Source organism: Rhipicephalus sanguineus, chromosome 11, assembly GCF_013339695.2.
Source record: "Rhipicephalus sanguineus isolate Rsan-2018 chromosome 11, BIME_Rsan_1.4, whole genome shotgun sequence".
Taxonomy (NCBI): Eukaryota; Metazoa; Arthropoda; class Arachnida; order Ixodida; family Ixodidae; genus Rhipicephalus; species Rhipicephalus sanguineus.
In genome coordinates, this window is record NC_051186.1 from 9,354,601 (window position 1) to 9,381,054 (window position 26,454).

The following is a 26,454-nucleotide window of genomic DNA, read 5'->3' on the forward strand; positions in this document are numbered from 1 at the left end:
CACGTGGCATTTGCCTCCCTCCGAAAGAGGCATCGTCCAAATGCACAGCCTAGGCGCTCTACTTAGAAAAGCGCGCACATATGCACTGGAACCCAACCAGAGTTAGCTGGACAGGTACGGTTTCATCCGCACGACATGCACGACTTCGGGTGAATGCTTCCGGCGACTGGAACAGCAATCACTGTCGGGAACGACCTCGTAGTTCACGTCGTTCAAGCGTCGGATGACTCTGTATGGACCGAAGTATCGTCTCAGCAGTTTTTCAGAAAGTCCGCGTCGACGTATTGGGATCCAGACCCATACCTTGTCGCCTGGTGTGTAGGTAACGAATCTGTGTCGCAGGTCGTACCGTTTCGCATCTTTATGTTGCTGATGACCAATGCGTACGCGGGCGAGCTGTCTGGCTTCCTCGGCGCGCTTAGTAAATTCTTCAGCGTCGGTATCAATGTCGTCACCCTCGTGCGGCAGCATAGCGTCCAACGTTGTCGTGACCTCGCGACCATGGATTAAACTGAACGGTGTCATTCCAGTAGTTTCCTGTCGAGCTGTATTATAGGCGAAGGTCACGTAAGGCAAGATTTCGTCCCAGGTTTTATGTTCCGTGTCGATGTACATGGAGAGCATGTCTGCGAGGGTCTTATTAAGACGCTCCGTTAGTCCGTTTGTTTGGGGATGGTACGCAGTTGTTCTCCGGTGAGCTGTACCACTGAGCCTGAGAACCGACTCCAAAAGTTCCGCCGTGAAGGCAGTTCCTCTGTCTGTGATGACCACTGTTGGGGCGCCGTGCCGAAGGACGACGTTTTCGATGAAGAAGTGAGCCGCTTCTGCTGCTGTGCACCTCTGCATAGCTTTAGTCTCCGCGTAGCGAGAGAGGTAATCAGTGGCGACAATGATCCATCGGTTCCCTGCAGTAGACGTTGGGAATGGGCCCAGGAAATCCATTCCAATTTGGGCGAATGGCCGTGCTGGAACTTCTACAGAATGTAATAGGCCCGCTGGTTTACCGGGTGGCGCTTTGCGTCTTTGGCAGTCAGCACAAGTCTGGACGTGATGTTCCACAGCAGCAGGTAGTTTGGGCCAGTAGTATCTTCGTCGCAGTCGGGACAACGTTCGGGTGTAGCCTAGGTGACCGGAAGTGGCCTCGTCATGGCAGGCTTCTAAAATTTCTTTTCGCAGTGATGAAGGCACGACGAGCAAGTACGCGCTGCCGGTTGGAGAAAAGTTCTTCTTGTAGAGAACGTCGTTCCGTAAACAAAAAGACGGCAGTCCTCTGGCAAAAATTCGCGGCACGTCTTTACGTCGTCCTTCCAAGAAATCGATGAGCGGAAGCAGCTCTAGGTCGCTGCGCTGCTCTTGTGAAATAGTGGCCGTGTTGACGACTCCCAAGAATGCGGCGTCCATGGATTCGTCATCAATAGCGGCAGGCTCAACGGGCGACCGCGAGAGGCAGTCGGCGTCAGTATGTCTCTTTCCGGATTTATAAGTTATGCTCATATCAAATTCTTGAAGCCGAAGGCTCCAGCGCGCCAAACGGCCAGATGGGTCTTTCAGGTTAGTGAGCCAGCAGAGCGAATGGTGATCGCTGACGACCTTGAATGAGCGCCCGTACAAATATGGTCGAAATTTGATAACTGCCCACACCACAGCGAGACATTCCTTCTCGGTAGTCGAGTAGTTCTCTTCGGTGCGAGAGAGAGCTCTGCTGGCATAGGCTATCACTTTTTCAGTGCCGTCTTGCCACTGTACCAGTACGGCGCCCAGGCCTACATTGCTGGCGTCGGTGTGCAGTGCTGTTGGCGCTTCCTGGTCAAAGTGCGCAAGAACTGGAGGCGTTTGGAGGCGTTGACGTAAGTCGGTAAATGCCATTTGTTCCTTTTCTCCCCAAAGAAAGGGAACATCCTCTCGTGTGAGTCGTGTCAAAGGTGCCGCAATAGACGAAAAGTCCGCGATGAATCGTCGGTAATAGGCACATAGTCCTAAGAAGCGCCTCACTGCTTTTTTGTCGTGTGGTGCAGGAAAGTTTGCAACAGCGTCTATTTTGGCTGGGTCAGGTCGAACACCCTCGTGACTTACGACGTGGCCGAGGAAGGAAAGCTCACTGAAGCCAAAATGACATTTTTCTGGTTTTAACGTGAGGCCAGCCGAACGTATAGCTTGGAGAACTGTGAATAACCGGCTTAGATGTTCTTCAAACGTAGCTGAAAAGACAATAACGTCGTCTAGATATACCAAGCATGTTTGCCATTTCAGGCCTGATAGCACGGTATCCATCAAACGCTGAAAAGTGGCTGGCGCTGAGCATAACCCGAATGGAAGGACTTTAAATTCATAAAGACCGTCGGGCGTCACGAAGGCAGTTTTCTCACGATCGCGCTCGTCGACCTCTATCTGCCAATAGCCGCTTCGTAGGTCCATTGATGAGAAATAGCGTGCATGCCGCAGTCTATCCAGAGAATCGTCTATGCGTGGCAGCGGGTAGACGTCTTTCTTCGTGACTTGGTTTAACTTGCGGTAATCTATACAGAAGCGCAAGCTGCCGTCTTTCTTTTTAACCAATACCACGGGGGATGCCCAAGGACTTTTTGAAGGCTGTATGACGTCATCCTGGAGCATCTTCTGTACTTGCTTTTGAATCTCCTCGCGTTCTTTCGGAGCCACACGGTAGGGATTTTGTCGGATCGGTCTCGTGTTATCTTCAACAACTATTCGGTGCTTGGTCAATGGTGTTTGCCTGACCTTCGATGTACACGAAAAACAATCTTCGAACTGGTGTATCAGTTCCAGTAGGCGCTGCCTATCAGAGGGTGACAGAGTAGAGCTGACGTCGACAGACAAAGGCGTCGAGGCAGGCGTGGTCGCATCGTGAGGTTGCAAAGCGAAACAATCCCTCGTTTGGTCGATGTCGTCGTAGTAGGCAATCGCGGTACCCTTCTGGATGTGGCGCCGCTCGTTGCTGAAGTTGGTGAGGAGTACTTCTGCCTGCCCACCAGCTAGTGCCAGAACACCTCTCGCGACGGAAACACCTTGCGTAAGCAATAGCGTAGCTATTTGCTCCGCTATCACATCCTTATGACACGGCTGCTCACATGATACGGACACAAGGCAGCAGGATCTCGGCGGGAGCGTCACATCGTCGGATACTCGCAAACGCACGTGTCGGTCGTCAGTGGTGGTCGTGGTGGTGTCGACATACGGATGTGCGGAAAACGTCACCATACGGCCCGGAATGTTGATGACAGCGTCGTACTCTCGCAGAAAATCCATACCCAAAATGAGCTCTTTACAGCATTCTGGTAGAAGGACAAAAGTGGCGACGAAGCTGGAATCGCCGATTACGAGCCGAGCGGTGCATTTACCCGTTGGAGTCATTAGCTGACCCCCAGCACTTCTTATGTGCGGCCCTGTCCACGGCGTCTTGACCTTCCGAAGGCGGTTGGCGAGCTCTTGCCGCATAATCGAGAAGTCAGCGCCTGTGTCAACCAGTGCTGTCACGTGGTGTCCGTCTATGAGAACATTGAGATCGGCCCGTACGACGTCGTCGGCATTAGTATTCGTTGTCGTCGTCATATCGTCTTGCGGCGGTAGGGGGGACTTTTCGGCGTCTCGACGATTGGCAACCTTGCCCCCGGAGGTCGCAGCAGTTAGTTTCCCCGGCGCGGGCTCGGGGAACGGCCTCTGGTAACGTCAGCGTAGCTCTGGCGCTTCGGGGAAGTGTGACGCACAGGTGACGGAGATTGCCAACGACGACTCGGTGAAGGTACTTGGCTGGTCGACAAGCGGTCACCATCGTGGGCGCGACGGTCTTCAAAGCGAAAAGAAGCTGGACGTGAAAAGTTGCCAAATCCAGCATCTCGATGACGGCAGTAGCGTGAAATGTGGCCTGGTTCCCCGCAGTGGAAGCAAAGGGGTCGACGGTCAGCCGTGCGCCACAAGTCGGTTCTGCGAACTGGTGGTCGTCTCGCAGAATCCCGTTGCCACCAAGGCACGAGAGCGGGCGGTGGCTGGAAGGGCGCTGCCTCAGGTGAAGGTGGAGGACGACGGACCACATCAGCATAGCTGAACGGACGCGGCTCAGGACATGGCGCGGGCGATGTAAAGGCTTGGCGCAACTCCTGGCGCACGATTTCAGCGACAGAAGCAACTGGCGGCTCGGTAGAAGGAACGCCGAGGGCCCGAAGCTCCTCACGCAGTATTTCCCGGATCATTTGTCGCAGGGAACTTTCGCCAACGGCAGCGTTCTGAGCCGCAGCACTGATTGGCGTGTGGTTGGGCAGGCGGTCAAAGTAGCGGCATCGTTGCTGCAGTGCCCGCTCAATAACAGTCGCCTCCTTTATAAATTCGTCGACTGTTGTCGGCGGATTTCGTACGAGGCCCGCGAATAGCGGTTCCTTGACGCCCCGCATCAGATGACGCACCTTCTTGGACTCGGGCATGTCAGGGTCAGCGCGGCGAAATAGACGAGTCATGTCCTCTGCGAACATGGCAACGGTTTCGTTGGGCTTTTGCACGCGGGCTTCAATCAGTTGCTGTGCGTGATCCCGCCGATCCGAGCTCTGGAATGTTTCGAGGAGCTTGTGGCGAAAATTGGCCCAAGTTTGGAAAGTGGGCTCCCGGTTCTCGTACCATGTGCGAGCGCTATTTTCCATCGCGAAATAGGCGCGGCCAAGCTTCTGTTGTTCGTTCCAGCGATTCACCACAGCGACCCGTTCGAACTGTTCGAGCCAGTCCTCGACATCCTCATACGCTTCCCCACGGAAGATTTCAGGCACGTGAGGATGCTCAAGAGTCACCTGGGAAGGAAGGAGATCCGCTGATGTTGTAGGAGCGGCCATGCTGGGAAGAGGAGGAACAGTCGAGAACTCCGGACTTAGGCCTAGGAGACGCCGGCTGAATCGGTGGACTGGAGTCGTGACGAGAGGCTGAGTCTCCGGACTGGGGGTACGCGTCCGAATAAAGCTTTCCTGCATCAGGTTGCAGGCTCCAGCACCTCCACCAGTGTCGCGACGTCAAGAGAGAGGTCGTAACGCCAAGATCGAGAGAACAACAGCAGGTCTTGTCTTGTCTTGTCGCCTAGATCTTGGCACATACCCACAAGGGGGATTGGCCACACTGTACTCTTTTTAATACCGCGCGCCAGCGAGTTCTTCTTCTTTCTTCTTTCTGGCTCCTGTATAACGCGTATGATGATGATGATGATGATGATCCCCTACACATGGCTCATACCCACTCTGGGGGATTGGCCAAGAATTGTAGATATGAAGATTTAAAACTACTAAGTTAACACAAAAGACAAGCACACATAAAAAGAACTAGTGCAATTATGAGCCTTTGCGCTATCGTCTTCGTCTTTCTCATAGCACGCACGTGGCAATATGTTCGCTGAGAAGCGGCGCTGACGCATTCGCACGCGACGTGTTTCTCATTAAACCGCCGTACATGTGGTGCTGCGGTTTGTGGTAGACCGCTTTATTCGCCATTGTTTTCTTCTGTTCTGCACTCTCTTGTTTCACTGACCTACTCAGTACCTCCTTGGCACCTCGGCCGCTCGACTGCCTAACAGTTGAGGTGTTTCAGTTTGAGTTCCAGCCGTGCCGGGCGACCGCTCAAAACACGGCGCAAAGCGAAGTGGATAGCATAGCCATGTATAAGTATAGTACAGCAAGGGGTGGGAAAGCAAAGTGACGGTAAGAAGGAGTGATATGTGATGGTGAGGAGGCTGGAAAGGAGGAGGCGAGAGAGAGTAAAACACAGCGTAGCCATGTATATATATATACTACAGCAAGAGGTGGGAAAGGGAAGTGAGGTGAGGAGTGCTGTGAGGGTGAAGAGGAGGGAAACTGGAGAGGGTAAATCACAGCATAGGTATCTATAGTATAGCATAACAAGGGGGTAGGAAAGAGAAGTGAGGGTGAGGAGGATGGAAACCAGGAGGAGAAAGGGTAACATAGCATGGACGTGTATCGTATATATAGTATGGCAAGGGGTGCGAAATGAAGGTTAGGGGGACTGGTGTGAGGGTGAAGAGGAAGGAAAGGAAGAGGGGTGATATAGCACAGTATAGGCGATGCGCAAAGCGCTGACGACGCCATCTGCCCCCACGGCTGGGAAGCGCTGATGGGTCCCGGCGAGCAGTGTTCTCGCGAGCGTCTACGCGAGTGCACGGATGGATGTGTTTTCATCGTGATTTAACGACTCTGTCGGGCCTCAGCGATGTCGAAAAATAACTGCTGCGTTGTCGGCTGCTCAAACACACAGAAAAAATCGCCAGGAGCGCTCTTCTACAGGTTTCCGGTGCTATTTCATGAGCGAGAGTGACGGTGGCGGTTGATTGCGGCTGTACGACGTAGAAAGTAAGCAATCGCGCTTTGTTTACGGCAGTGTTAGAACGTGTACCGTGTTTTTATTTCATTTATGTCGCTACGTCTTCAGCGAATGCTACTACGTTTACGCTTGGTCGCCTCACCTGCACTGTAGACGCTACAATGCACATGAGGTTGTTATTACTGTTAAGATGTGATGCCTAGGCTCTCTTGAAAAACGAATGGCGCGAAGCGCAATGCCAGTGAATGTGAGGCAGGCGACGGCTCCTTTACAAAAGCGCCGTGGAATCACACGTGTGCTGCACGAAATCGGCTGCATTCTACCCAGGGGCGTAGCCAGAAATGTTTTTCGGGGGGGGGGGGGGTTCAACCATACTTTATGTATGTTCGTGCGTGCGTTTGTATGTGTGCGTGTATATACGTAAGCAAAACTGAAAAATTCCGGGGGGGGGGGTTGAACCCCCCCCCCCCCTCTGGCTACGCCCCTGATTCTACCTAATGATGGCACTGGAATGCGATCACCAGTGCCTGCGTACGGCTCACAAAGGAGGTGGCTGGAGAGGATCCACTGAGAGGATCCCACGGCACGTCGGTAACGTGATAATGCAAACGCTACGAGGCGGCACAAGCGGCGCTTCTGCAGCCCGACCGCGCTCGCCCGCTCCCTAAAAAAAGGAAAAAAAGAAAGAACATAAACAAGAAACATAAACAATAAATAAGAGAACGCCTGCTTTCACTTATAGACAACAAAATATATATTTTTTCAGCGACATTACAGGGGGTCGACGGACATGCACCGACGTTCATATCTGAACACACCCAGCAAATACGTAGCCAAGCTGCTATGACAAATTAGGTGACCACCAGCTCCACAGTGACTCAGTCCCGCGCCACTAGCGCAAGCTGCCGAGATATTTTTTCACAAGTTTATCGTGCTGGTTTCAAAGTTTTACCAACGCTGACCCTTCGCGTGGCTGCACCCGTGAAATCCATGCGCCGGTGCGACAGCGCTCCCTCAAAATCTACTATATAAACACATGGCACGTAATCGAAGCTACTTTGTCGAGAAAAAAAAAACGTTGGTTCATGCGTCAACGCATGCAGGCATTAGTGATCGGGATGTTATAAAGAAAGCGGTGTACTTATGATGAGCTCCACTTCATAGGGAAGCGTGTTGACGCTTGTCGGTGGCAAAGACTTGGCGCGTATGGTGACATTGTCGTCCAACACAGCTGTGACATCGGACACATGTCCACTATTATAAAGTGCGGCTCCTTTGCGCACACTATCGCCGCAAAAGTAATTATTTGGGACGCGCACAAGCGGCAAGTCGCACGCGCACACTTCCGTCATGCTTACAGTGAAAGGAGGCGTCTGCTACGCGACCCGCCAGCGGTTCCAATGGCCACCGCTAGGCGGCTTTCAGTGGCGCCCCTATAGGCGCTGCGCATCGCGGATAGCGGAGGCCAGTGGAGGGGGGCGGCGGTTTGGAGGTCTTCAAGCGGAGAGGAGGAGCAGCGGTGCAGGTGGTAGGGCGGAGTGGGGCATGGGAGACGCCGGTGTGCAGCTGCGCCGAGCGCAGATGGTGTGACGTTATTGATGACGTCATCAGCCTCCGCGACGTTAGGCCAGTGAAGCTGGCCCCACACCTCCGCTGTACATTGATCTTTACGACGTAAAGTCAGTTAACGCTACGCATTTTTCTGTGTCCTTTTAGGGGCGAAGCTCCTTAAGGCGGCACCCGTTCGTCCCTCGTAGTCGTAGTAGTAGTCGTAGTGCGTAACCATTCTTACGCTTTGACCTCCAAGGTGGTGCCGGTGGGAGATTTTTCCTGTGCGTTGTTGAACAATAAAAAATTCGCAGCGTGCGCGTTAACTAAAAGCCGAATTCTTCTGTCTGTCATTCCCCATTAGCAGCCATTGGCATGTTCCAGTAGGAAACGTTAGTAGAAGTAGAAGTGTAAGTGTTAGCTAAAAGCCGACTTCTTCTGTCTCTCATTCCCATTAGCAGCCATTGTTTACCTCCAAGGTAGTGCCTGGTGGGATTTCTCCTGTGCGTCATTAAACAATAAAAATTTTGTTCAAAACGCCGTTGATTGATGAAATAAACCAACGAAAGACGCCAGATGTTTTGTAAAAGCAAAACGAAAGAACGCCAGATGTTTCTAAAGCAAAATGAAAAGACGCCAGCTGCTTAACGAAAGACGCCAGATGTTTTCTAAAGCAATGGTTTTCTAAACAATGAAAATTCACAGCGTACATGTAAAATTAAAGTGAGCTGCAAGTCGTCATAACTCATCGAACCTTTAGTATAAACGCGCCCGATCTCACGTCGGTGATGATGTACTGGGCAGAATTCACGGAAGATTCACGGTTTACCGATGAACCTCCGCAGCTTCGCCCACTCATCATCATTCACTCCGTGGATATGCTGTGATTTTTTTTTTATCGAGCGGCCGTTGTAGCACCAGCTCGGAGCGAACTTGGGCAGAATGAATTGACACAAATTTAGAGCTTACTATAAAGCGCCCAATGACTCATCATTTTATTTTTGTTATTGATTCCGTTAAAAGACTTCCGCGAAGTACGACGTGTTACATCCGTGCGCCGACATATTGAGGGTTTGGATGGTTTGGAAAAACGCAAAGAAATTGTGTAGCGTGAGCGCGCAGTGCCCTTTGGGAGGCTGCCGCATAAGGTGGAGACGGTGTGGGCCATTGAAGCTCTGGCTCTAATGTGAGTTCGCTGAGGGGTACCAGCATAATAAACTTCGTATCTGTATTGCAGACAGCTGCACGCAGCTCTCTGATTATTCATGATGTCGTGGACGCTGACGTTTATTACATAATTAGGAAAATTATTAGGCAGTTTTAGAATAGCGTACGCTAAGTTAGCGTTAGCGTTTGCGGCCCGCTATTTCCGTCACTTAACGGGAGCCCGCAAGCGGTTAGCGTACGACGCATGCGCAGTTGCGCGAAAGGCCACCGCAAAGCTTTGCGTACGCTATTCTAAAACTGTCTATTATTGCACTTATCGGCATCATGATTAGACGTCGTATAACGGACATTTACCTCGTAAAGTGGAGTGAACATTCCAGTTTTATCGGCTTCAACACTAATGCGGTGTTGACCTTAGATGTGGTAGACCCTGTACGTCGTGTGCCTCTAATTGTGGCGTCTTTTTTTTTCCTTTATACGAAACTAAGAAAAACGCAGTTTTTTGCTACTGACAATGTGGTCGGGCATGCTTCAACAATTTTTTGCCAGTGTGATCAGATCACCAAGACATCTCAAATCTATACTGCGGCTAATATCCATGTAGCCCCCTATCCTCGGTATTCAGGAGTAAAATTTGGATTTGGCTCTTATAGATTGAAACATTTCATTTAGGCTTGAATTAGCTCGTCAAAGTTTAAATCGCGGCGAATGGACGATACAGAAGTATTTTGCGATAAAATTAACACCATCCTTGTGCTTCTGTCGGTGCCGTCCTTGTTACATGGGCGTAATGGCGATGACTAGAATTGTAGAGCGAGTGGTTCATCCAGACAAACACAGCACCATACTGGATTGTCGGCAGCCTTGTATCGTGGTTGACGTCTATTCATTGCTTTCAGAAATACTCGGCAGATCCCACGCCTTGTGGGAATCGGTTTCATGCGATGCAATCAGCGAGTAGTTGTCTATGCTGCATTTTTTTGGCTTTGAGCCAAGCGTAACGAGGTGGATCGACGTGTTTTTGTAAGCAAAGTAGGTGTGTGCAACATCATGGTTTTACCAGGCACGTCAACTACACTGGTGTTGAAAGGGTAATTGATGGTCTGACGTGACGTCAGCACTCACTTTAGAGCACAGACGTCAGTATTATCGACACCAAGGGCACTTTACGGTGCGATGATGTGAATATCATACGTAACTTTCGTTAGCGTATTCCTCCGGGGTCCAGCAACACTTGAATATAGCTTGCTGAATCATAGTAATACAAATGTAATGTTTATTAGACTTCTATAAAATCGGAGCCAACACTGGAACCACAATTGACGCTAACCCTGCTTGACGCATGTATCATAGGAGTACATATGTAATGTTTATGCTTCGTTTAAAATTAGATAGCCAGCAACGCAACCACAATTGACGTCGCACCGACATTACGCCGGCATACGGTCTTTTTCCAAAGCATTTTCAAGACGTGGCGTGGCTCTGTGGTATAGTACCTGACTGCCACGAAGAATGCTTCGGTTCGACTCCTGCTGGGATTTAGGGGCCCGGCCTGTCGCATGCTGTCATCGTATGCTGTCGTAGCTTGGCGTAACGCAGGCAAAACCACGAATAGTATGGCCATATGTAGCATATTGAGCGCGCACTCACTCCAAGGAGAAATCTCCTTCCGCTTGTTCTTCGAGCGCCTTGATGATGATAAGTCACTCTAGGGGCCCTGGCTGTCGTATGCTGTCGTCGCTTGGCGTAACGCAGGCAAAAACACATATAAAGATGTAAAAATACAGGAAGCAAACGAGAAATAGAAAGGGAGAAAGAAAGGGAAAAAAATAGGAACACAAATAGAAAGAGAAAGGAATAGATTAAAAGAGAGGAAGAATTAAATTGGAAAAAAGAGAGAGAGAAAAAGACAGAAAAAAAAACAGAAAAAGAGGGAAGGACGAATGAAAGAGAACACTGAAGAGAAAGAAAGAAGGCTGCGCGCTTCTTTCATGCTCGGCACCTTTAGTGCGAAGCTACCTTGATTTTTATTCTTTGCACTCGTCGGGTCAATGCTGGCGATGTTGGTCTTTCTTTACGCTCTCGAATTTAAATTACCAATGTCTGTTCTCGCCGTTCCTTGGAAGATATAAAACTGTCAATCACCTGTGGCGCACACCCGCTTACCGTGGCCCGTGGTAAATGGGTATATGCCACACGTGTCTGGAGGAAAGGGTTTGACGACGTACGCGACAGGATTTACCCGTTATTCATGTCGTGGCCAGACAGTCGTAGTCGCCAAGCCCTCTTACCCTCCCATGCCAAGACTTAGGCGGCTAGAGAAATAGATAGACACGTTGATAGAAACGCTCAAAATGCCTTGAGTTCACTACGAAATGCTTCGCATTTAAATGATTCAGCTCTTCTTTTTCGTCTTAGCTCGTTTTAGGCCGCACCGTTTTGGATCACTTGTTCCTCTTCAAGGAATAGATCGGTACCCAAAATCTTCATTTAAGGTGTCTTATATTTCATATATACCTTATTAGAGCGAAAGAAGGACATAATACCGTAGTGCAAAACTCGAAAAGGGACACTAAGATGCAGCACGAAGTAGGAAAGTCGGCCTCTTACTCCTTCTATTCTAGTTTTGCCTTACAACACCATGTCCATCAGTAAGTGCCAGGTCGCCCCTCCCCCCCCCCCCCAAAAAAAAAAAACACTAATTGTGGAAGGTAAAACACGGTAGGAAGCAAGTAGGACACAAATTAAATAGATTTATGCGGCCATGGTGGTTGTTCTGGTCGCGATTGTTGATGCAGCGCTATTTTAATGGATCTGGCTTAGTTTGATTCAAACAGATGCAGGATTTGCCTCTCTTTTTTTTTATTCTAAAGTGCCTTTTTGAGTTCGCGTTACGATGAGGAATTGCCCCATTTTTATTACAATTGTTTTAAAATGGAAAGGTATTTAGGCGCGCTTTACGCTCCCGTGAAATTTAGCCCAGTTTCGGTTTCTGGATTTGGCTCTTTTACAAAAAGAAAGGCCAACGCGAACAGCGGTAGTTCTGGCTACGAAGGAGCGCGTCTGAAGCGCCCATGTAGACTCGAGCGCCCTCTTCAATCGGAACTCGCGCTTGCTACTTGTCGACTGCCCTGACAGCCTTAAACAAATTCGAGGGGCCACAAAATTAATATGGGGACGGATTATCAGCGAAGCCGTATCCGCGTTTCTGCTGTATAGGCGGCTCCCCCTTTGTTCTTACGGTGTCGGCGACTGCATACGGCGACGTTCTTTCTCCTACCCGTTGTCCTTGGCCGCATTATGGGCTTTTGCTATGCGGCACGTTGTGCTAGTACGGCAAAATGAAAGCAATGATAGTATGATAGTCCCCTTCACACAGGAGCCGTCCCACTGCCTTTTGATGCTCTTGACAACGCTGCCGGCCACAGCAATATTTTTGTCTACAATCCCCTCTCCGCACCGGTTACGTTGCTTGTCGGCGAATGTCTCGGTTGCGTGGAAGAGCTTGACTCTTCGTTCTTTCTGAACATGCCAGACGAATCGTGTCATACTGACTCGAGCGATCTTCTTGCCCTTTCAACACAGGAGGGCTCGTCGAGTGAAATATTCACGAGTTCAATCGCCGATACCCTGACTGCCGAAGAACGCGCCGCGCTTCTTCGACTTCTCCAACACTTCACGACTTCGTTCGATGTTTCTCAGCCGCAGTTGGGCCGCACGTCGTAAGTCCACCACTACATTGACACCGGTTCGCACCAGCCGTTGCGTCAAAGACCGTACCGCGTCTCCGCTGCAGAGCGTCGCGTCATCAACGACCAGGTCGAAGATATGCTACGCCGTGGCGTTATTCAACCATCCCACAGTCCTTGGGCATCTCCTGTCGTGCTAGTTCGCAAGAAGGACGGGTCTATTCGCTTTTGCGTCGATCGCTTAAATAAGGTGACGCGAAAGGACGTCTATCCTTTGCCGCGCATCGACGACGCCCTTGACAGCCTTCAAGGAGCAGAATTCTTCTCGTCCTTAGACTTACGTTCTGGCTACTGGCAGGTTCCGATGGCTGAAGCTGGTCGCGAGAAAACTGCATTTATTACACCTGATAGGTTGTACGAATTTAACGTGATGCCCTTTGGCCTTTGCAACGCACCTCCCACGTTTGAACGACTGATGGACGACACATTGCGTGGCCTCAAGTGGTCTATGTGTTATGCTACCTCAACAATATTGTCGTTTTCTCTCCCGATTTTCCTACCCATCTACATCGGCTCAGACAGGTTTTGACGTGTTTAACCAACGCTGGACTGCAACTAAACCTTAAGAAGTGCCGCTTCACCGCGCGGGAGCTGACCATCTTAGGCCACATAGTATCTAAGCACGGTGTTCTACCCGACCCTGCGAAACTTCGTGCCGTCGCCGAGTTCCCGAAGCCTGTTACCACCAAAGAGCTTCGAAGTTTTGTCGTACTATGCTCCTACTTCCGGCGCTTCGTCCGAAATTTCGCGTCCATCATGTCGCCGTTGACCCAGCTCCTACGCGGTGACACAGATCTCTCCTCCTGGTCTCCTGAGGTCGACGTCGCGTTTGCTACGCTCCGTCGTCTGCTCACTTATCCTCCCATCCTTCGCCATTTCGACCCAACAGCTGCAACTGAAGTGCATACAGACGCTAGTGGGGTCGGTCTTGGCGCTGTCCTCGCCCAACGTAAGCCCGGCTACTCCGAATACGTCGTCGCCTATGCGAGTCGCACGCTGACAAAAGCAGAGACCAATTACAGCGTCACTGAAAAGGAGTGCTTAGCTCTAGTATGGTCGCTTACCAAGTTCCGCCCGTATTTGTACGGTCGCCCGTTCGACGTAGTAACGGATCACCATGCCCTTTTTTGGCTCGCCACGTTGAAAGATCCGTCTGGCCGACTAGCCCGTTGGGCACTCCGAATTCAGGAGTACGATATTCGCGTCATCTATCGCAGCGGACGCAAGCACTCTGACGCGGACGCCTTGTCCCGTTCGCCTCTACCTCCAGGACTCGGCCTGCGCAACGAACTGCACACACTCAGTCACATCTCTCGACATTGACTCCATTGCTACTTGAACAACGCCGTGACCCATGGATCGCTTCTCTTTTCGGCTATCTTTCTGGAGCATCGACCACTCCTGCATCCCGATCTCTCCGACGCCAAACTGCCCATTTCGCCAGGGTTCTTCACCCTGGAACTTCGTTCTCGAACTCTACCCCCCGCCTCCTCAATTCCTGACGACATGGCCCAGCAAGCTGCTACCCCGCACCTCCACCAATTGATAGTATGCGTTTAATAGTCTAGGTACGGTGAGCGTCTTAGAGGCGCGACAGCGACGGGACAGCAGTCAGTTCCCAAAAACGGAGCCAGCACGAGCACCAACCACAACAACCGTCTTCTTCTTCGATTGTCTACGGTAACCGTATTTATCACTACAGCAAGGCCGAAAAGAAAAGAAAAAAATACGTTGAACAGGCCACCCTCTCGGTGGTCCCCACACCCCTCGTCGGCCCGGTGGCCAGAAGCTGAATTCACCGAAGTTCTCTTTCGTAAGAGCGCTTTCTCATTGGTCAGCCGGCTTTACTGATGATAAGTCCCGCATCGTGAGTGGCCTAAATGTTCTCAGAAAATTTTTAGCGTAAGACATTTTTCTGAATACGGGCCCGGAGGCACAGCTTATTCTCACTGACAGTGTGGGCGACGCGTGCGTGGCGCGAGTCGTAGACATCGTGCTGGCCGCTGTTTACGTTAGTCCGGCAGTAACGCGAAACCAAATTAAACTTGTTGGCTCTGCGTTTCATTAAATGCGAATGAGGGGCTGTGATTCCTGGCTACAATGGCCAGGACAAGACGACACCGTTGGTTGTCCCCGGAGATTTTCGCGTCGACTTTCGAAAACCGGCGAACCGTTGGTTACCGCCGTACGTGGAAGATGTCACGGTGTACGTCTTGTTAGCTGCCACCCTTCTCACTGTTCACCAGCCTCATTAAGAACTAGTGGTGCGATTGACCGCGTGTTCACCAGGAGCATTGATGCGTTGAATGTATCTCGTTACGCCTCCTATTTCTCGACGCACTCGCCCCTGCAGACCGTTCTGCAAGATCGACAACTACGCCAAGCACAATAGCACTTCAACAAAATGCGACACGCGCCTTCGCTCGAACCCATTTGTGCTACGACACGCGCGCTAATCTGAAATGGTGCTGGTTGGTTTCAATCCCGCAATTAAGGAGACTGACATTATTAACGATGTGCAACGTTGAAAAGTTAGCTCTGCTTTAACTCTTGTAAACCTAGTTATCACGAGCGAAAGATTTGTTTGTCGTGGTTTTCCTGAAACTATGCACAGTTTCTTTACAGTTAGGTTTTATTGCAGATCCATTCGTGTGTCTCTTTGTTTATTTTGAATGCTGACGAAGATGGTCTTATGGTCAGAGAAATGGTTAGCAATGGCGGTCACTTCGGCCTTTCTATAATGTGCTAATCTCGCCTCCCTTCGATCCGGTGTTTCAGCGGGCAACTTTGCCTTTACTTCAGATTTCGGAGCCTGCCGTCTAGCCATATATGCTGGGGTGCTATTCTGGACATTGCCGAGTTCCGCATGTTGTCAAATCCCGCCATTGTTCAACTCTGATTGGCCCGGAGAGCTTCTACGGCCTCTCCAATTGGCTTAAAATGATGCCATTACGAAATTTGACAAGATGGCGGAATTTGACAGTGTTCAGGATAGCACCAGTGGATAACTGGATTCAGCCTGTCGCTTTCGCTGAAACACACGCACAGACGGCTCAGCCTGTGCGCCATTCGTGGCGAGACTGAGTGACCTAGCGCCGGCGAACCAGCTGCCAAACCTTTGCCTAGTCACGTGTTAGCGCCGGCGTGACGCTCCGAGCAGGCTCAGCTGCGACGCCTTTCTGTAACGGATCACGTGGCGCGACTTGTAGCGAGAGAGACGCAAGGACGAGCGAGCACAGCTATGACTGTGTAGTCCGAACTGGTGAGATTCAATAGTGTTCTAGTTCACTGGCTCGCACCCCAAGCCATGCTGCTCTTCTTTTCTTTTCTTTTCTTTTTTTTTTTTTGCTAGGGGCTGCGAGGCATGCCTTCTGTTGGCCTTGCGCTCCGTAGACTCAAGGTAATTGCTTAAATATAGGCGTGCCACACGTCGTCCCGCATTTGAGGATGCCACCAAACCCGCGCTTCGAGGCGAAAGTTATCTTCTCTTCTTCTTCTACCTTTGTCACACGGGTAAGCTTAACCGCTGTTATACCCAACTGCAGTTAGCGGACGTAACCACAGTTACCGTAAACCAGACAGAGGCGCTGTCACACCTGTGTGGTTGTTTTTTTTTTTTTTTTGAGAAAAAAAAAGCACGCGAAACACGCCGCATATTATATAGACGCGCGCTTGTGCGCCTCTACTGTAGCGCTTCTAAGCGTTCTTTAGTTGATACATGGCTGCGTTCGTGCAGCACCGCTATAACACCGCCTTGTACAGAGTTCCACGCTCGATTATGGACGCGTCAGCAGCCTGTTTTGATGCGCGTGTATCAAACAGCGTGAAGCCCTGTTCAATGAACGAACGCAGCGGTGTGTCAATAGAGAGTTTCAGAATTGGGGCCCCAAGGTAAAGTGTACTAGCATATCTAGTACACTCTACCCAAGGAGCTTGGGGACCCAAGAAGCTTGCGTGCCGCCAGGGCGCATGCGCAGAACCCAAGGCACTCTTGGGCTCTTGCGCTCGCGTTGACTCAAGACGCAAAAATCGAAAACTAGCGTGGGTCCCCAAGGCTTCTTGGGTCACCAGCGAGATGACACAGACGCAGCGCGCGCCACGGCGCAGTATGACCCGCGTCTCGCATGATTTTAAATTTCGCCACGCGTGGCGCTCCGTGCGCTTGACCCAACGCAGCCTGCGTTGGCCCAATTCTCAAACTCTGCTGATCATCCGAACGCAAGAGCAGGCTGCCCAACGCAGCTTGGGGGCCCAGCGTCTTGGGTCCCCAATTCTCAAACTCTCTAATCTCGTGCAATGCACACGAGATTTTTGCAGCACGGACAAACTTGTACGCGTGTAGCGAACACATTTTTAGCTTTAGTCGGGGGATGACGTTGAAAATGTACAGTGCCTTTAGTAACGAATGATTGCACAAGTTTAAGGACTGCGCCATTCTGCGCAAAACCGATTCGTTTCCAACGCGTAGCTACGCGTCTCGGTAGCTACCGCGTGGTGAAGGTGGAGGCCTAATTGAAATAGAAAGCCCGCCGGCAGACCTTAGTTCAAGGTCTCCCACCATGGATTTATAAATCTGCAGGTTTCTTGTATTGGACCTCAAAGCCGGTAATTTATCTTCCCGAATGCGTGCCAACGCCTCCGTCATCGCAACGGTCCAGGTGACATGCTTTTGGCTCAATATTTTGCTGGGAGCCGAGCTGCACTGGTCCGACATGGGGGCCGTCATGTTGTCAGTTAACGGCGCTAACAGGGGTTGCCTACCTCCGTTTACGAAAATGGTCGTTAGCGGACTAACTGTGGTTAGGGTTGTCGTGTGACAAGGTACAACAGCCGTTAGACTGAACGGCCGTCGTACTTAACTGTGGTTAGACTACCGGTGTGACAAGGGCATTATTCTTAGTCGATGTATGGTCAATTTTCGCGTCCGAACAGGCATCTAAGGCGTTCGCCTTAATAAAAACACACCCCCACATAGCTCTTTGTTAAACATTAAATTAAAGAACGCGCGTTTCCAGAATAGTCTGCTGTCGTCCAAAGTCATTCGCACTTAATGCGTATGCAAAGGTAGATTTAGGCAAACGTCCCAAGAACAGCGTGAAATATTTATGCGCTTGCAGAAGTTTACTTACTTGAAACCATAATAATAATAATATCTGGGGTTTAACGTCCCAAAACCAACTTACTTGAAACCAGTGTTGGCGGTAACGCGTTACAAGTTACGGCGTTACCGGTAACGCGTTACTTTTTTTCAGTAACTTAGTAAGGTACTCGTTAGTATTTCGGAACTGTAACGGGTAACGTACTTACGTTACCATTTTTCGGTAACGCGAGGTGTGACGTTACTCGTTACTTTTTATTCCAATGATCTCAAGAACCTTGTACTTTCGTCTCGTAGGAGCTACTTTCCAAGAGCTCTCCCCGATGTTATTCGTCGCAGTGGCGGACTGCCGTCGGCTCGCCAACCGTTGAAAAAGAGACCACGCCCGGCGTCCTTTGTTGCGCGGGGAAGATTGCATTCAGGAGCAAATTTTCGAAATGTCTTAAATGGAAGGAAGGAAGGAAGGAACACAAAAGGGAGAAGGCAGGGAGGTTAACCAGACAGCAGTCCGGTTGGCTACCCTACGCCGGGGGAAAGGGAAGGGGAGTGGAAAGATGGGAGAGACAGAGAGAGAGAGATGGGGGAGCGAGAAAAAAAAAGGAAATAATCAATGAATGCACTGACACGTTATGTGGCGGCGGCACTGTAAAAATAGTCACAAGCGCTCACAAGCGTTCACACAGGCCCGTAGTTCTTAAAAAGCACAAAAGTCCTTTAACTGCCTTGTGGGCCGACGAGAGATGGGCACGGTGCTCCAGAAGCATCTGCACGGAGAGCAGCCGATCGTCCAACCGTCGCATCGCATCAGAAAGAGTTCGTCTTTCAGAGGCAAATCGAGGGCAGCGGCATAGCAGATGATCGATGTCTTCCTCAATACTGCAGACCTCGCATGCCGCACTGTCGGTGACTCCAATTAATGTTGTGTATGCCTTCGTGAATGCAACTCCCAATCAAAGCCGACAAAGAAGTGAAGCTTCACGTCGACAAAGTCCGGATGGAGGTCGGAGTTCCAGCGTAGGGTTTATTTGGTGGAGTCTCGTACGTCTGATACTTGGCACGTTCCACTCCGCCAAACAGAGACTACGTGCCAGGTGACGAAGCTGCCTCGCAGCGTCTGTCCTGGAAAGAGGAATCGGAACGGTGGTCTCTTCTTGATGGGATGTGCGAGCAGCGTTGTCTACGGAAACATTGCCACTGATCCCGCAATGACCAGGTAGCCACTGAAAGTCAACCTCGTGGCCTTGTTCTTTCACGCGGTGATGAATCTTGACAGACAGACAGACAGAGAACTTTATTCAGGTCCTGAGGAACTGCGTTGTAACGCCCCCTTTTAGGGGGAATCCGTAGCAGTCGCGGGCCGCTCCCACGTAGGGACCGGAAGACCGTGGCCCTCCGCCCTTTCGCAGGCCCTCTGGACAGCCCGAAGTTGAACCAAAAGGTCGCCGCTGTTAAGGGCTTCCTCCCAGTCCTCTTCTTTGTTGAACTCTGCGTCACGTAACGCAGGACATTGCCAGAGCATATGAGGTAATGAGCAATACGCCTCTCCGCAGTCCGGACAATGCGGTTCGATGTTGGGCGAGAAGTGACTGAACCTGCCCCTCGAAGGGAAAGACCCCGTTTGGAGCATCCTGAAGACCGATGATTGCGGTCGAGTAAGTTTACGATGAGGAAGTGGAAAAGCCCTCCGAGATAGATGATAATGAGTCATGATCTCGTGGAAAGTGAGTAGCGAGTCTCTGTATCTTCCGGCGTCCCCGCCTGCGAATTCACCGGGACCGCCGCGGTGAGCGATACCTCGCGCACGGTCATGGGCAAACTCATTGGCGTTGGGGACATTGGGATGTACGTTCGCCCCCATGTGGGCCGGGAACCATGTTATGGTGTGAAACCCGACAGCTCCCTCACAGCCGAGGATGGCCGCTGCCTCACGCGAGATCGAGCCAGAGGCGAAAGCCCTAGCTGCGGAACGCGAGTCTGTAAAGACATTTGGACGTGATGGGTCCTTCATTGCTATGGCGATGGCGATTTGCTCAGCCACCGTTGCCGAAACCTTTCTAACCGAGGCAGAGCATAGGAGTGTGCCACTATGATCGACCGAGACCACTGCGAAGCGATCCGAACGCCCGTACTGGGCTGCATCGACAAAGGTCGCGAGATCCGGACTGTCTGCAACCGATTTTAATAAAGAACGAGCCCGAGCTATGCGGCGCCCTACATTGTATTGTGGGTGCACATTTCTTGGAAGTGGAGCTACCAGAAACGTGCCTCTGATCAAAGGTGGTAGTGTCACATTACGCTGGGTAGTCTCCGTCGGAGCGCAGCCTATGGACTCCAGGATGCGCCTACCAGCCCGCGAGGACGATAGTCGCACGACCTGAGCCATCTGCTGGGCCTCGATCACCTCCGAGAGGGAGTTATGTATGCCCAATTGTAGGAGCTTCTCGGTACTGGTGTGGATAGGCAAGCCTAGAACTCGCTTTATGCTTTTGCGCATTAGTGTATCAATTTTTGCCTCTTCCCTTTTGGACCAGTGCAACGCCGAAGCGACATAATTAATGTGGCTCATGAGAAATGCATGATAGAGCCGAAGGAGATTGCTCTCGCTCAGCCCACCCCTGCGGTTCGAAACCCTGAGTATGAGCCTAAGCATGTTCTCCGTCTTGGAGGTGATGCGGGCTATAGTCCGTGAGTTGCCCCCCTTGGACTCTAGCAGGAGTCCGAGGACCCTGATGGAGTCCACCCTGGGTATTTTCTGCCCAGCCCGTGTGTGTAAAGCTATGGGAATCTGTTCTAAAGGAGTGAGGTTCCTCAGCCCTTGTCGGGTGGGTCTGTATAGTAATAACTCAGACTTGGCCGATGACAGGCTCAGGCCCGAACCGACTAGAAAGTTCTCTGTGATGTCTAGTGCCTCTTGAAGGGCCTGCTCTACCCCGGCGTCGGACCCTCCCATGCACCACACGGTGATATCGTCCGCGTACAGAGCATGGTTAACTCCGCGCACCGTAGCGAGTCGCTCCGAGAGGCCCTTCATGGCAATATTGAAGAGTAGAGGAGAGATAACTGCCCCCTGTGGGGTACCTCTCGCTCCCAAGGTAAATTCTGCGGATTGGATTTGACCGATTCTAATGGTAGCCCTGCGATCCCTGAGAAAGGAGCTAACGTATGCATGGAACCGTTGTCCTAGACCCATATCCGAAATTGCCTCAAGCACAAACTTGTGCGATATATTATCAAAAGCTTTGGCCAGGTCTAGAGCTAGTATGCCTCTAGTATCCCTAGTGTTGTTGTCAATGATTTGTCTCTTTATAAGGAGCATGACGTCCTGTGTGGATAGTGCAGGTCTGAATCCTACCATATTCTGTGGAAATAGCTCTTTGCTTTCTATGTACTCGGATACCCGATGGTGGATTGCATGTTCGGCCACCTTGCCCACGCAGGACGTAAGCGAGATGGGTCGCATGTTCTCCAGCGCTAGAGGCTTGCCTGGCTTTGGGATGAGCGCTACCGAAGCTGTCTTCCAGGATTCGGGTACGTGCCCCGTCTCCCAGATTTTGTTGACTTCCTCGGTAAGCTTCTCGACGGATTTGCCATCCAAGTTACGTAAGAGCTTATTTGAGATTCCATCCGGGCCCGGTGCAGAGCGTCCGTTGAGCTCGTGGAGGACCGCCCAAATTTCTGCTTCAGTGAAAGGAGCGTCCAGCTCCTCCACCGTTCCACCCCTGTAATGCGGATAATCCGCACTGCCGGAAGGGCCCAGCGGAAGATAGCTGTCCGCTAACCTCTTCAGAAGGGCCTTTTCGGACATTCCCTTTGCTTTTTGGTTGTGAACGATTCTGTCAATAGCCAATCTCTGATTTCCCTTCGACTGTGACTCATCAAGTAAGTGTTTGAGGAGGTTCCATTTGGCCCCCACTCTCATCTGTCCGTCAACCGAAGAACATACTTCATTCCACTGCTGTTTGGAGAGTTCAATAGAGTACGCCTCGATCTCGCGATTGAGTTCCGCAATTTTCTTTCGAAGTCTGCGATTGAGCCTTTGCGTCCTCCATCGGGACAGGATGGAATTCTTTGCCTCTAAGAGATGCGCGAGACGTGCATCCATCCGATCAACCCTCAGGTCCGTTTTGACAACCTTGGTCGCAGCATTAGCATCCTCCTTGAGCTTTGCAAAGAGGCTGTCTAAGCTGTCATATTCATCTTGGTCCTCCTTCCGCAATTTACGAAAGGCATCCCAGTCCGTTACTTTAAATTCCCTGGGGGGAGCTGCATTGACTGCTAGGGTAATAGCCACTATGAAGTGGTCGCTACCTAGATTCTCTTGCAAATTTTGCCACCCTGCTCCGGCGACGTTCTTGACGAACGCCAAGTCCGGAGTTGTGTCTCGGACAACCGATGTGCCAGTTCTCGTCGGGTATTGCGGATCCGTAATCAATTCCATAGAACAGTTCGATACAGCCTTTAGGAGGTTGTTGCCCTTGGGGGATTGCCTAGGGTAGCCCCAAGCGTCGTGCGGAGCATTAAAGTCTCCCGCTACCACGATGGGGGCCCCCCTGGCCAGAGCCACCGCTTTTGCCATGATCGAAGCAAACGCCTGCCGCTTGTCCGACGGCGAGCTGTAAACATTCAGGAGGAATACGCTGTTCTTGAGCCAGTTGTTGGGGATTATTTCGAGGATAATGACCTCAGCCTTGCTGTTGCCAAGCTGTAGTTTGTGTTCATGAAAGGAGCATTTTTTTGCGACCAAGGTTGCCAAACCCCGCTTCCCTTGCTCGCGCACCGAGACGACTCGATAGCCCGGGAAAGTTAGCGCATCACCGAGAGTTTCCTGTAACATAATCACGTGCGGTTTGACCGCCTGAGAAGCAACAAAGTGCAGCAGTGGGGCCCTGCGCCTTTTGAAACTGGCACAGTTCCACTGCCACACGACCAATTCATTAGTGTTGCCCGCCATGATTACTGCTCTGAGTTAGCCAATCTCCTGTCGGGTTGACTGTTACCGCGCCTGCAGGCGACTGTGCCCTGTTCGGGCCCTTCGGAGGCGAGCTACCCGTAGCTAGCGCTGCCTGTGTACTTTCAAGAGACGACACCCTTTTGAGTAGGGTAGTCATGCTATCAGCCAGTTGTTTAATCGACTGCTGCATGCTTTCCAGAGCCTTGCTGTTGGATTCGGTCTCCATAGCGTCCCACTCCCCTTGGGGGGGTGAGGCCCTACGTTTACCCGAGCGCGCCTGCGCGTCCCCTGGTGGGGGCATCTGCTGTCTCTCACCCTGCGAGGAGCAATGTTTGCGGAACGACTCAAGGTCAGCCCTCAGCTGTTGAATCTCTGCCTTAAGGCACGCATTCTCTTGGATCAACTTAGCTACCCTGGGGTCTTCCCTGTGCTCTGGCAATGGTACCTGCGTTACCTCTGGTGGCGGCGCCGCTGGCTTCGGCTTGGCTCGATCCGCCCAGGTAGGTACCTCCTGGAATCGCGCCCGGGAGCAAGAGCGCCCTTTGGTGCGAGCGCGGCCCCTGGAGCGGCCGCGCCGGCGGCCAGCTGGCGTGACGGAACGCCCCTGCCTGGGAGCACTTGCCACGCTGGAATCCCTTGACCGGTCCTCTTCGGCCAGCTGTTGCTGAGACTTTTTGGCGCGCTGTCGGCGCCGTCGTCTTCTCCGTCGCACGACGTAAGGCACTTGAAAGCGTTCTTTGCACATTCTGTCCGCCGTGGGATGTGGTCCTCCGCAAAGGGCACATTTCGGCGAGCACTGGTGATCGTCGGGTGGGGAGACGAGCCCACAGCCCCTGCACACCCTCTTGTTGGGGTTGGGGCAAACATCGGCCCTGTGTCCAAGGCCTCCACACGCGTAGCACACGTCGGTTTGGCGCTTGTAGAGCGTGCAGCGCAGCAAGCTGACGCCGCACATGACGTAGTTTGGTACCTTCATGCCGTCGAAAAGCACTACCACCGTGGTGGTGTTCTTGATCCTTTTGGCTTCTAGGGCCTTCGGATTTCGCTGGTTGACGATCATTGTTTGGAGCTGGGCCTCGCTAATGTCAGTGTCCACTCCTCGTATGACTCCTTTGCAGGTGTTATCGGGGGCCGCGATATATGCCGCCACATGGTACATTCCTTCGCTTATCCGAATCTGTTGGATCGCGGCGTAGGCGTTTGCGTTCTTCTTCTCCGGAGTAGAAACTACGAGAATGTTCTGTGCGATGTTTGGGCAAACGATGTCCCCCTCGGTCTCTGCCGGGGCAAGAGCAGCCGCCATGGCAATAGCCTGGGCGAGCCTAATTTGGCTTACTTTTCTGACGTCAAGTCCGTCCCTCGGCCTGACGATAATTCGTATGTGGTCCCTCGGCAGCCGGGGGAGCCTCGATGCAGCTGCGAGGCGCTTCATTGCACCTTGCGGGGTTGCCGTGCGGCGGCCTCCCTTCGAGCCCACATGTGATGCGTTGCCCGCCGAAACTGGCGTTTCTACACGAGCTTTCTTGTTCCTGCCCAGTGCTGTCGTCCAACCCGGGCGATTGGCTTCTTCGTGAGAGATTTCCTCTCCTTCCACCATCTCTACTTCGGGCATGTTGCTCCTCTTCTCTCGCGCCTCGCCGTCGACGCTAGGCTGAGCCCGGTAGGGTTAGCCAAGCCGCGGCGCGTTCCACACGAAAAGTTCCAATAATTCGGCAAAAGGACCACTCACCGAAAAAGTCCGGTATCGACGTGATCCTCAGAAGAAGCTGCGTTGAATGAAACGCAGCTTGAGCACAGGAACCACAAAAATCCTAACGAAAACATTTACAGAAACGGGAGCCGATCTTCTCGCGTCCGCACTGGTCGGCGCCCCCAGCGTTTTTCCCTCGATGAATCTTGAGAGTTTCGTACGTAAGCTGTTCGTGGCATCCGCGTCGGAGAGGTGACCGCAGGCACTGTAACGCCGGTTTCGAGTCCGAGAAAACAGCCCATTTGCTCGGTTTCTCCGAATCGATGTACTCTAGGGCACAACATAGAGCCGTAAGTTCTGGCGCCGTAGATGTAGTTACATGGGATATTTTGAGTCGTAGGGTTATTTCTCGAGCTGGTATCACCACCGCACCGCCGGAACTGGACACCGTGGTCGACTCATGGTTGTAGATGTGTACGTGGTTACTGTAGGTTTCGTGCAAGAAAAATAGGCTCAATTGTTTTAGTGCTGGGGTAGATAAAGCTGATTTCTTCTGCAGTCCTGGAATTGTTAGGCGTACTTGTGGAAGGTACATGCACCACGGAGGAAACACCGGCTTCTCCGCAGGCGCATACCCTGATGTGAACGATGCGCGATGGGCGTCGACAGTTGCACTAAATGTCGTACGGGGCCTTTCAGCAGCGAGGCTTGCCAGGTGGTGGGAATGATTCCTGGCATATTGCCTGAGGTAGGTGCGCATGGTCTCAACGGTGATGTGCATCGTGATCGAGTAGTCCTGAGCAATGGCAATAGTTTCAGCTGTTGAAGTGCAGCGTGGTAAACCAAGGCATATCTTAAGAGCCTGAGCTTGAATGCCTTGTATCGTACGAAGGTTAGTTTTGCAGGTATTGGATATTGCAGGTAGACTGTATCGCAGGAACCCAATAAATAATACCCGGTACAGCTGTAACATAGAATGTATGGATACTCCCCAAGTTTTTCCTGCAAGGAACCTGAACAAGTGACAGATAGCGTTCAGCCGCTTTTTGACAGTTTACGTGAGGGGTCCAAGACAGGTCTCTGTCGATTATGACTCCCAAGAATCTGTGACTCCTGCTGGAGGACACACATTGGCCGTTAATTGATATGCCGTAAGCGGACAATGGCTTTCTGGTGAATGCCACGACTGCACACTTTTCACTTGCGATTTCGAGTCCTTGATTACGCATGTAGCGAGATGTCACTGTAGCTGCCATCTGAAGTCGAGCGCGAAGTTGAAACCGCGTCACAGCTGACGTCTATATACAGATGTCGTCAGCATAAGTGGAAAGTCATACGCTGCTTGGATGCTTGTCCACTAGTTTAATGAGCGTCAGGTTGAACAAGGTCGGGCTTAGCACTCCTCCTTGAGGGACTCCTCGGCTTCCGTAATAATCGAGTGTCGGGCTATTCTCTGTCTGCACGTGAAATGATCTCTTCTGCAAGTAGCTGAGCACCCACATATAGATCTTGCCACCAAGTCCTACTGCTTCTAACGCGCTTAGGATGGCTTCGTGGGTGACATTGTCGTAAGCCCCTTTAACGTCTAGAAACAGAGCAGCAGATAATCGTTTGCAGGCCTTCTGGTGTTGGACGTATGTCACCAAGTCAACCACATTGTCTATTGACGAGCGACCGCGTCTGAACCCGGCCATAGCATCTGGGTAGATATCGTAGTATTCTAAGTACCATTCTAGACGCGTTAGGATCATCATTTCCATTACCTTTCCCACACAACTAGCTAGCGCAATCGGGCGGTAGGAGGAAATGTCCAAAGGCGACTTGCCAGCTTTGAGGAGTGGAATCGGGCGGCTAGATTTCCATTCCTGTGGAACCACACCAGTTTGCCAGGAGTCGTTGTATAGCAGCAATAGTACCTTCCGAGCTTGAG

At 51.6% G+C, this 26,454-nt stretch overlaps 1 protein-coding gene across 1 annotated transcript; it reads right to left on the minus strand.

The window, feature by feature from the left end:
- Positions 1-974: 974 nt before the first annotated feature.
- Positions 975-24,446, minus strand: LOC119374302 (uncharacterized). Its single transcript, XM_037644376.1, has 3 exons — positions 22,881-24,446; positions 20,138-22,585; positions 975-1,121 (listed from the first exon to the last, which is right to left on the minus strand). The coding sequence occupies exons 1-3, from the start codon at positions 24,444-24,446 to the stop codon at positions 975-977; spliced, it is 4,161 nt and encodes a 1,386-aa protein (XP_037500304.1).
- Between the last annotated feature and the right edge of the window lie 2,008 nt (positions 24,447-26,454).

Excerpts from the sequence above, each read along its gene's own strand:
- LOC119374302 (XM_037644376.1), bottom strand. The coding sequence starts at position 24,446 with ATGCCCGAAGTAGAGATGGTGGAAGGAGAGGAAATCTCTCACGAAGAA. Across the intron at positions 22,586-22,880 it reads CACAGTCGCCTGCAGGCGCG|CTTGGCAACAGCAAGGCTGA; the intron begins GTAACAGTCAAC and ends CACAAACTACAG. Across the intron at positions 1,122-20,137 it reads TGATCAGAGGCACGTTTCTG|GCTACACCCGAACGTTGTCC; the intron begins GTAGCTCCACTT and ends CCGGTCACCTAG.